This window comes from Colias eurytheme, chromosome 27, assembly GCF_061535395.1.
Source record: "Colias eurytheme isolate Ceu_HAF_F1 chromosome 27, ilColEury1 Martin Lab GWU primary, whole genome shotgun sequence".
NCBI lineage: Eukaryota > Metazoa > Arthropoda > Insecta > Lepidoptera > Pieridae > Colias > Colias eurytheme.
Window position 1 is genome coordinate 4,135,833 of NC_143006.1, and position 11,863 is coordinate 4,147,695.

At 31.9% G+C, this 11,863-nt stretch overlaps 1 protein-coding gene across 1 annotated transcript; it reads right to left on the bottom strand.

Moving 5' to 3' along the window:
- Window positions 1–349: 349 nt before the first annotated feature.
- LOC149896846 (uncharacterized) lies at window positions 350–10,252 on the bottom strand. Its single transcript, XM_090117318.1, has 15 exons — window positions 10,038–10,252; window positions 9,197–9,377; window positions 8,261–8,379; window positions 7,690–7,863; window positions 7,086–7,220; window positions 6,881–6,975; window positions 6,393–6,552; window positions 5,823–5,984; window positions 5,500–5,605; window positions 5,280–5,413; window positions 4,963–5,067; window positions 4,680–4,773; window positions 4,151–4,268; window positions 1,676–1,761; window positions 350–1,353 (listed from the first exon to the last, which is right to left on the bottom strand). The coding sequence occupies exons 1-15, from the start codon at window positions 10,179–10,181 to the stop codon at window positions 524–526; spliced, it is 2,643 nt and encodes an 880-aa protein (XP_089973444.1). The 5' UTR covers window positions 10,182–10,252; the 3' UTR covers window positions 350–523.
- Between the last annotated feature and the right edge of the window lie 1,611 nt (window positions 10,253–11,863).

Below are 11,863 nucleotides of genomic sequence, written 5' to 3' on the forward strand. Positions count from 1 at the left end.
ATCTATTACGTAGTAAAAGATGATAGTAGTATAAAAGATATAAGCATACATAGAGCGACACACTACGGGAAGCTTATTTGTTATAAACGTGTTTAAAAAGTGTTTAAACTATGTAGTGATTAAAATAAAATGAATATATGTAGATAAAAGCCTTAATAAAAGTAATAAGTATTGTTTATCATTTATTAAGGTTATAATATTCTATGTATCGTTTTTTTACAGTTTTTTATAAGGCAGGGAAAAAATAAAACACGCATTTCTATTGTAAAATCTGACCTATATTGAGCAAGAATATTACTGTGAACTTAATAAAAATTATACACAATATTATAAACTACAATAGGTTTAAGGAATAAATAAATAATATACCTAATGCATTTTCTACATTGGATATAATATTTTCTTTAACTTAACAATATAAAAATTACAATGTGTAAGAGCGAAATAATTTAACTAATCTAATTTCTCATTTTATTAAATTAAGCTAAAATAACGAATATTGCACGTAAAATAAAATTTAATGCTAACTTTGGCTTGCTACTTTTTCGTTAGGCGAACTATTTTGACTTATTTCTACATTTTGTTGTGTTTCCGATACATTTTCTTCATATTGAGGGGTGTATTCTTGATTATATTGCGTATTATCGTAATTCTGCTCTGTGTAATTACCGTCTGTGGCGTAATTCTCGTATTGGCCTTCGTATTGAGCATTAGGATCAGCATATTGTTGCGGGTATTGTTCATAATTTTCATACTGTTGTTCAGAATATTGCTGTTGTTCATATTCTTGTGGTGGATATTCTGATGTAGGTTGATTTTGATCATAGCCTTGTTCATAATTTTGATATTCTTGACCGTAATTTTGCTCATCATATTGTTCTTCCTGTTTTTCTTCCATTGGTTCATGTTGTTCCAGTGGTTCATGTTGTTCAATTTGTTCAGGTTGATGTTCGATTGTATTTTGTTCTGGAATATCATCCGTATTCAATTGAGTTACAGGTGATGGATTATCATCGACTTGCTTGATATTTTGTTCATGGATAGATTCTTTTGAAGAATTTTGCGAGAGTTTTCGTTCACTTTTAACTGATTCGCGGGAATTTTGTTTGCTCATTTGCCTTAATCGTGGAGTTTCTTGTGCTATTGCATATTCATTAGTTTTTGGGGGCATTTCGGTGATATCTTCTGTACTATGGTCGATTATATTTCCGGGTTTTTCATCAACTCTGTTGTTTGTTCTAGTTGGTTCTCCAGATGTGGTGTCTCTGGTGGGCTCATCTCTGGTATAGTTTGGTCTGGTTGTGGCAGTGGTATCTGGTATTCTGACGGTTGTGGGAGCGTGCGTGGTAGGTGCTGAAATGTGATAATTAGTACGTGTATCTAAACTTTAATTTCCAATACATGAGCCTTTTAATCTAGTCTTAAAATCTGACTTGCGTAATAGTTTATATGTCCAAGAATGAATTTAAAAATAAATATTTTAATGCTTTAATTCAATGTACGTTACGTCACTTATAAAACCATTTTTTTTTAATTCTTAATATAAAAATGGCTTTTATATAGTATTATAAACGTGATAAAAAGATGAAACTGTAAAGTGTGTTCTTTTAGCTGTTAGAGATCCAATAGATGCTCAAGGTTCCATACCTGTTTATGTCATTGTTAAAATACATACCTTGAGTGCTAGGTGGGTGCGAATACGCAGTTTGCATGGTTCGCCCCAGGCTCTCTACTTGACGCTGCAGAGTGCCCAGCTCTTGCCTGAACACACACACAATAGTGACCACACGCACACACTCATGCAATATACATATTTTAAATATTAATAAAGTCGTGTATGTACATTGGGATAGTTCAAATGAGTCGTAATAGAAAGCAAAATATAGTATGATTTTAAATTGTACACTTGCATGTAAATATATCATTACTTAGTATTGTACTTAGTACATTTTTAATACTGATGGTAATATTATGTACCTTATAAAATAATACATACTTAATAGATAAAAGATACTATATTACTAAAATATGGTGTTTAAATTCTAAATCTACTCCATCATGCACATTTTCTACATGTGTTATTTCTACTCAAAAGTCACTCTTTTTAAAATCTGGTAGATTCTTGTTAAGTTTACCTCTTACCTTAACTGGATCGTCATCAGAATCAAATCGATCTATAGAGAGATCACTTAAATTCGTGATTACATCATTGATATCATCTTTACTACCATAATTACTTGACCCCTCACTTCTTCTAACTCTATATCTAGACATATAAGGCGTAGAGGTCATATATGTGCGGTCTAAATCATATGATGAGCTAGCTGGGTAACCGCTTAACGGAGTGTAACTTCGAAATGGTGCTATGGTGGTAGTGCAATATTTCTTATGAGAAGACCACAAGTTTCTGAGTTTTCTCATAAGTTCAGTATTCCTGCAAAGCAATTGTGTCTTTTCGACTCTGAAAGAAAATTGCGATGTGAATAATGTGGAACTAACTAAGTCTTAAAGACTTGAAAATAATAAAAGATGATTCTGAGTAGATTTATACGTATATGCGTATAATTATGATGAAATGAATACAAGAACAGTTGAAGCAAGTTAAATTTATTAAACTCAATACAATATTGCCATCATTGCCCATTAAACACGAAGTTAAAACATTTAATAGCATACCTATTTAACATAACGTAACAGTAACACAAGAAGATAATTTAACAATAAATAAAATTAAATTACAATTTCATGAAGCAATAACAAAGAACAACAAATAGCTAAGCTAAGCATGTTAACAACATCGAAAATCTACTTGCACACTTGATACACAACAACATAGTAGTATATTATTTTAATTCATTGCACGTTAAGGATAAAAAATTTAAGAATAAAAACTTGTAAGAGATAAATACTATTAAGTTTAACAACATTGACTTTGATGAAGCCCTAAAAAGCCACGCAAATGAAAAATTTATATCACTTTCAAGATCTACAATAGACAAAGCGTAAAATGAATTCTCCGATTTCGTGAATATGCCATAACATCTTTTCAAAATACAAATTTTGTTTAATTATATAATATTTCCAAAAATTCTACACACACTTTTTGAATAAGATAATATATATTTCAATTTAAACTTAATTATTTTCCTTTGTACTTTCACAATCATCTTGATTCGTGTCATTAGATTCTTTATATTCATCTATATTTGTATGTTCTACGTTTGTACTTGATTCAATGTTATCACCATCTGAATTACTTTCATTTAAATGTGAACCAGCTGAGATGTTTATTTGTACATTTGTATCTGAAACTTCATTACTTATTATTTTATCTTCAGCCACTTCTTCTTTTTTTGTTGTTATATCCGGTTCTTTATTTTCAGATTCTGCAGTGTTTACGTTTTTGGTAACTTCTTCCATTGGCCCTACATTTAATTTATCTGTATTATCATCGTATACTTCTACTGATTCCTTTAAAACACGTATGTTACTATCTGTAACTTCCATACTAATGCTACTGTTAACACCTTTACTATCAGGGCGTATTTCCTCAACTGGTGTTTCACGTTTCTTTCGATCTCTCTTCTTTGGTTTCGGTATAAGTTTCACGCTAATATCAACTTTGATTGGCTCCTTTTTCTCCCGTAAAAAGGGCTGTTGAATCATTAGCGGTAAATTATAGATTCTTTCCCCATGTGTGTTCGTGAGATCCTGATTTGTCGTTAACGGTCCAACAACAATTGGGTAGTTATTCGACGAATCGGACTCTTTTACGCGGCGCTTGGAACGGTTCGCTATTGGTTGGTCTCCTGAGCTTGATCGATCGCGCTGTGTTCTGATTGGTTCGTCTACTCGGCTGCGTCTCTGCGCTCTGCCTGCCGCCAATATAAACACAGCACGACGTTAGGAAATTTCAATCGGACAAGAGGAGCGAACGTTAAATTAAATACTTATATCAGCCTCAACGTTAGCTCCCAAGGAATCGATTATTTGAATTAAAATAACAAACAGACAGGACATCAATTTTAAGAATTTTAAATTTGAACACTTAAATGGGTAATGATCGCAATTTGTTTCAAAAGAAAATGAGTGCAATTATAATAGATATTTAGATTTTTTTCATGCAGAGAAATTTGAAAAGTTTTCGTACTTATGTCTACGATTTGCGTCGTCAAGCTTGTCTGTAAGCAAACGACATTCGTTGGTGAGTTTCTCCATCAGACTGTTTTGAGATTGTATCATGGACTCCAACCCAGCCACCGTTTTAGCTGTGGAACCAAATTTACTTCCTATAGATAATTCTAACTGTTAACGTGCTAGGCACTTAGTCTAGTATTTGTATGTACAAATTAAAGACGCCGATGTTATCACTCCTATTATTCTCCAATTATTTTAATGTCTACAAGATGATATTACTAATAAACAATCTGATGAATAAACTATTGAAGTTTTAAACCAATTGTAAAGCCCTTTCATAACTATCTATCAACATGCATGCGTTAAAAATGAAAGGGTAAAATATAAATGTTTTGAAGCTGTTTAAACTATAGAGAATATAATGGATTCATTCAAAACATCAATAGTTTACCCATGAGATGAAAAGACGTACATCAAGGACAGCACAGTAACGTAGATACGGGAAACAAATATAAAATAAAGTGTTTATATTGATAACATACCGTGTTTATTTTCAATGGACTCAAGCGCAGAAGAAATCTCTTTTTCCTTCTTATTCTTCTCCGGTGATATTGGAGTTAATGTTTTCATGTTGATCTGTGAATCAAAATAAATAGTTATTCATATGAAAAAACATTTAATATTCAATTATATACTACTTGTATGTTATAAATGGTAAAGGAACAAGAACGGATCCTTGTGGAACTCCCACCTGTTTTTTGTTCTGTTTTACATAAATTATAGTTACATCTAAAATATTCTATTATACTGAAATTATAGGTATACCTCTTTCTCCAAATTAGATATTTGCTCCGAAAGACGAAGATTTTCACGTCGAGAGTGTACGAGATCAGCATCAGACCTATCCAAACGTTGACGCAAAGAATGTATCTATGAAAACAAAAACGTACCATTTTAATCGATCCATTTTTAATATTAAAATTATTATTTTTTTGGTTTAAATTTAAAATATAGTAATATCTAAGTCATAATGATTTTTTCCGAATTTTAATACAACACAAATATGTCTTGCCCTTTTAAAACAATCAATTCACCACATGCTAAATAATATGCTTGATAATTATTTAAAATTAAAATCTTACTTCAGAATTAAGACGATTGGATTCATGTTTCGCCTGTCTTTGATTCCTCTCAATTGTAAGACGAGCGCTCGCTAGTTCTTCTTCCAGAGATGCTTTTTCAGCATAAGCTTGAGCCAAATCTGCTTGAAGTGATGCTGAAAGATAAACATTTAATGCAAAATGTTATTGGTTCAATTCTGTAATATGTCATGTAAAATATTTGCAGTAATCTTATTCTTACCTGTTTTGTTCTTGAGTTCCATTTTAAGTTCTTCAATAGCGGCATTCTTCATGGATATTTCGCGTTTGAGCTCGCTCTCTTCACGTCGTTGGCGTTCCAGATCAAGCTGAATAAAATGTTTTTTTTTAAATACAGAAAAAAATTTGGTGAAAAAGTTATAAGAAGGCAATTTGGATCACATTTTAAATAACCACATGTCTGGTGACCAAAAATTACAATTATTGTCTGTCTACTAAGTTGTCTGTTACAAGTTAATGTGTATTAGATATAAGCTTCTTGCGTTCTCCAGTGTATTAGATATAAGCTTCTTGCGTGGAGCTCACCTGCAGCTTGGCGACGTTGTCGCACTGCGCGGCGAGCTCGTGGCGCAGCTCGTCGAAGTGCTGCGTGTAGCGCTGCTCCGCCGCGCTCCGCTCGTGCAGCGCGCGACGGGATGTTTCGCTCGATAGCGAGCGTACCTTGCTGCGCTCGTTTGATAGCTCGTCCTTTAATGTTTCATACATTTCATTTTACTGTGTTTCATTAGTTTCTTCCTATTTCATTTAGTTTCATCTTATCAAATTGTGAAGAAGTTTTCTATTTTATGTTATTTACAATCGCATCACATCTTTCAATTGAATCTTTTACCATCCCATCCCATACTATTCCATCATATCCGCCATCCATATCAACCTACATCATACATCCATACAACCCAATCTCAATTTAGACTCGATATTTTAACCCATCTACCATAACATCTACATACGTAAGTCAACTATTCATATCCACATCCCGTTTAAGATCTATTTTCAACCCGATCGTACCAAGATTTACATATATTGCATTTATTTCGTCAATTAAAATTGCCCTATACCTAACAGTGTATTTACATTATCGACATAACCAATTACTTTAAGACGACGTATTTCTGCTTCCAAATTATTCCTCTCCTCTCTCAGTTGGTTCTCGATAGCTTCAGAGCCACGCTTGTACCGACCGTCGACGTCGCTATCTCGTTGCTCCAAGCTCAGTTTGAGCTTTGATATTTGATTCTCAAGCGCATTTTTATCTCTGAAAAGTAATAATTTATTATCTTATATATAAATATGAATCGCAAAATGTGTTGGTAAGCGCATAACTCGAGAACGGCTGAACCGATTTCGATAATTCTTTTTTTATTATATTCCTTGAAGTACGAGGATGGTTCTTATGTAGAGAAAACGTAAATATTATGTACCACGGGCGAAGCCGGGGCGGACCGCTAGTACTGTATAAAACCCGTGTTAGATTTTATTCAAGGCTGTCTAAATTATTTACAATGTTAGTAAGAACAAGTAATTTAAAATCATGTAGTAAAATATTAGGAATATTCTATTACTATATTTTTTTTTGGTCTTACCTTTGCAAATTGTCGATCTGTCTCTTGAAGCCATCTAAACAGGTAGAGTCGACAAGTCCATTTGCCAATTTTCGTTTGTTTTCATTATTTTCTTCCTAATAAATAAAAAAAAAACCTTTAACGTATAAAGACGCCAGAAATCTATGTTCATTTGGCCATGAACTTTTAATTATATTATTAATTCCGACTGTAACTTACGGCTTACCTGAACCTTCTTCAGGTCTATCTTGGATTGAGTCAACTGAGCTTCTAACTCAGAAATTCGCGACTCAAATACGATGTTTGGACCTTCCAATTTGGTGGAGCGGCTTCTCGGTCTACGATTTTTGGATGGCGTTCCCTAAATCAATTATTTTACATAAACTAATATATAGGTTAGTTACTGCTCTAAGAATTAAAGAGTAAAACGGAATAATCAGTGAAAAGAATTAAACAATACATTAATTATATCAGGAAGAGATTGCTTATAGCTATAAGAATTTTGTTAATTCATACTCAATGTCTTTTAAAAGATTAATTTCGTTGAGTTTTTTGTACACTATTAAGATAAAAATAGTGGAGAAATAAAGGTATCCATTTGATTCTACATATTTATCATGTTAAAAGTAACAGCACCTATTCTTATTTAATCAAAAATTTAATCACCATCGCGGGAAATAAATACAATACCTACAATTTTTTTTCTCTTTACGTATGTAGCTTAGCTTTTAATTTGTTAGCTTTTAATTTCCCTTCACAATAACCTTTAGCTTTTTTCTACTTTGTTTTTGCTTTTTTTTGCTTTCAACCAGTTGCACAGATAAACATACCTTATTATCGCTATCCAAGCCAGTGCTATCCCCAACGTCGTCCAAGTCGTCTGTCTCAGAGCCATTGTAGGTATGGAACATTCGAGTAATCATTTTGTTCTTTTGGGCTTCGTGGAGGTTTTCATTTTCCGATATAACTTCTTTAACTTTACCGAGGAGATTGTTGAGTTCTTCCTGTTAATGTGGATATTTCTTGTGAATATTAGAAGAATACAAATTGAGGAGTTTGTTTTCGTTCTGAGATTAATAACATTATGGTTTTCACGGTAGGTACCTTTATTTTCTACTACAATATAAGTACATAATTTATCTGTGGATAAATTTTATCCGTGAATTCAACAAAAAGTTAACGATATAATGAAATCTTAATTCTTCACCTAGGATATAATAGAGCGACTGATACAAAAATTATTTACATAAACCTAGAGCTCGTAAAATTAGTATTCGATATATTCAAAAAGAACCTACTTGGCAAATAATTTTAAGGAATTGAAATTATTTGAATTCAAACACACACAAATTTGTTAAATACAAATAAGTAAATTTAAACTCATATAAAAACAAAACTCACTCTACAATACTGACTCTCGCGTTCCAACTGTTCAATGTATTCTTCTTGCTTCTGAATGAAGTTGACTACATCTGGGTTGGTCCCACCCGTGAGGTCAGATGTATTGGTAGGTGGTGGAACTGAAATATTTCAATTCTTAGAACATTTATAACAAGGTTGGAATATAATAATAACAATAAATAAATATTTCAGGACAATTTTCACACACGGCACGATATGATCCCATACTAAGCTTTTCGCTTGTGTTATGGAAACCAGATGGCTGATAAACATACATATATATAATTATAAATATATATACTTATAGATAATTAACATGCAGACACGGAGCAAAGATCGATGTTCATCACACAAATATTTGCCCCGGGTGGGAATCGAACCAACGACTTCTGGCTTGGAAGGCAGGGTCAATACCAACCAAGCCAACCGGTCAGTCGAATATATTAGCGAAGTTTTTGGTGTATTATCAAACGACGGATTTTTTTTAATTTGGCGCGCTATAGATAAATAACAAAAAGCTTTACCGCTAATTCATTAAGATAACTAAAGTAATTTGTTAGTATCTATCTTATCTTTTGTTATGTACTAACGCTTGCACTACTTCACATTATTTATAGTAGATAGGTAGTATTTAGTAATCTGTGATATTAGTTGTAGTTGAAGTTGTTTGGCCCAAATCCATAAAATGCCTGTGTCATTCTAGTGAGTCAAAAATTTATGAAGATGACTAGGAAATAAAGAAAATACTTTTAGATCCCATTATAACTAGATCTTATATAATAAAAATGAATTGCCAAATCGAGAACGACTGAACCGATTTCGTTAATTTTTTTAATAATATTCCTCGAAGTACGAGGATGGTTCTTTTGGAGAGAAAACGTAAACATGTACCACGGGCGAATCCAGGGCGAAACGCTAGATTATAACAAATCTTACCATTGCTAGTCGGCGCGGGTGGTGTATAGTTATTGAGGCTGTCCGCGTACAGAGTGGTATACTTTGCGGTAAGCCGCGGGCGCGGTTTGTACTCCGATAGGTTGAAAGGGTACTTCTTATCGATGTCTGCGTCTGAATCGTCGAGGTTCCTGAGAGATGGAGAACCGCCATAACTGCGGACCTGTAGGATTGGGGAATAAATACATGTTTTTTATTCTTATGGATGAAAAACGATTTTAGAATAAAAATTATAATAATTATTTTTTTAATAGACTCAAGTTACTTTCACTAAGTAATATTATTCAGAAAAAATTAATGTTTGTATTTAGATAAATAATAAAGTCAAAAGCTACTCAATCGATAGTAAATCCAATACACCAAAAATGGTAGAGCGATTAAGTAAAACAAGACGAACAATCAACAAACCAAAAATCATTAAAACCGTCTTTTATAGTTAGTGGTGTAACTAACAACTTTCTTTTATTTATTTTCAGTTTATAAGGGTTCGTCTAGATATTCACAACTCACTAGGACGAAGATAAGTTGTTCCTTCGCAGAGTAAAATAGAATTATCAAGAAATGCATGATAGAGTAACACTATAATTTATTTTATTAAAATTTATTATTCACATGTGTGTGTTTTATTTAATAAAAAGTTTATTGTTGTTTTAGTTTATTTTGTAGCAATTTTTATTAAATTATATCTATTTTTCTTTTATTTATCCTTTACGTATTTATCGCAAATTTTAAAATAAGAACAACTAACTCTACATTTTTTTAATTCAATCTCACAATAAAAACTGCACCATTACTGAAAAATATATGACATAAATATACTCACACTCGGTGCGCTGTTCCCCGACAAAAAATATCTCAGCTTAGAAACAGCTTCTTTATACGCCAAGTCGGTATAATCGGGAATCCTTTTCAGCCCATAGTCGTTCATTCTAGTTGGACGCCTATACGAAAAGTACGATTTATACATGTTAACCAATCACAAGCCACATTTTAAAATGAAAAAAGAATATTAAAAATATAAAGAAAAATAAAATTTAAATTTAGAATGCATGTTTAAAATACGTGTGACGCATTGCGTTGTTCGATTGCGTTTAAAAGTTGCGTATCGATTAAACGGTTGCGTTGGAAACGATAGTGTAAACACGGCCTTAGTTACCAAGGGCCTATGTATGTGGGTTAATTTTATGTATTGTAATTGTTACTATATTTGAATAAACAGTATTTACATGAAATTAAAATGCCTCAAATTAGTATGATGTTTTTAGAAGCTACTTTGAGTGTTAATTAAAGAATAATTATAATTATTAATTTTATAAAACATTTTACAGAAGTCGGGTGTTACCAGCAACGATATTTATCTATTGGTCAAAAATCATCAACATTGGTCTACCTATTCTTGTACCTACACATCCAAATTTATGGCACAATTTTTAAAATTAGGTGTGCAATAGTTTAAATACATATATACAGAATTTTTAAACTGTTGGTTGGAATGAAGGTTTCAATCTCTTCTGTAAAAAGGTTTCCGTGAACAACATAATTATAAAAAGTATACGCGGCGTCTAAAAAACAATTTCAGCTTTTCTTCAGATAAAATCAATAGTCTAAAATAAAAACAAAAATTGGTATTTTTTAATTCCATTTGTAATTAATAATTAAATAAATGTTTGAAGTCCCAAAATATTAAAATAATTTGAAGTTTACAACTAACGTATAACGCTTAACGCTTCGATGTAAAGGTTGCTTCTATGAGCTTTCATCTTTATAGGTAGGTACCTACCTACTTTATGGAAGCTCCTGACCAAAATAACTGATAATCTCATACTAATTGTAATTGTATGTTTTATTAATTATTTTTATTTAATTAGCTTACCTTAATTTATTCCTCTTCAATTTCCCGTTCATTTCCTTATCAGAGCCGATGCTGGAACTTTTTGCTCGAAAACCGTTTAACTTTGATTTATTTCCGAAACTAGTCGAGCCCATGCCTTACACTTCCCAATGAAAACCTTCGACAAATGTCCCGCAATTTTAATTAAAAAATACTTCTTTATCTTTGGGAAAATAAACATGAAGAATTTTAACAATATTTTAAAAATTTGAAATAAAAGAAAAATAACGCTTAAATGCATAAACTCTTTTGTGAAAGGTTTATTTTTAATTAAATACAGGCTGTATAGAATTTGCCATCGAGCTAAAAAAAAACACGGCAATGATGTAACGAAGCTTGGGCGGGAATGAAATTTGAAATTAGAACTCGAAGCTTCCCATTTCCTTTCGCGGTTCCAAAGGGAATCGCTGCATTGGTTCTATCTATAGGTAATTTTTCTTTTGTATTATAGTCCCAGAGCGTAAGCGAAACTTTCTTTGATATTTTATTCTATACAGCTTATCACTCTTTGTATAAGCTTTTTGTTGAAAAATTATTTTTTATTCATTTTACTCAATACATGTTATGTACTAAGGAAAAATTACCTTGTTTAAATACAAAACAAACATATATTTAGGTAAGGTAAAGTAAGGTGAGTTATCGAAAATTAATAATAAAACATGTTTTATATACGATAAATAATATATTTTCATATCTTAATACAAATTAAATTTGGCCAATTCATTTTCACACAAGTGGGCTCGTTATAACCGATATCA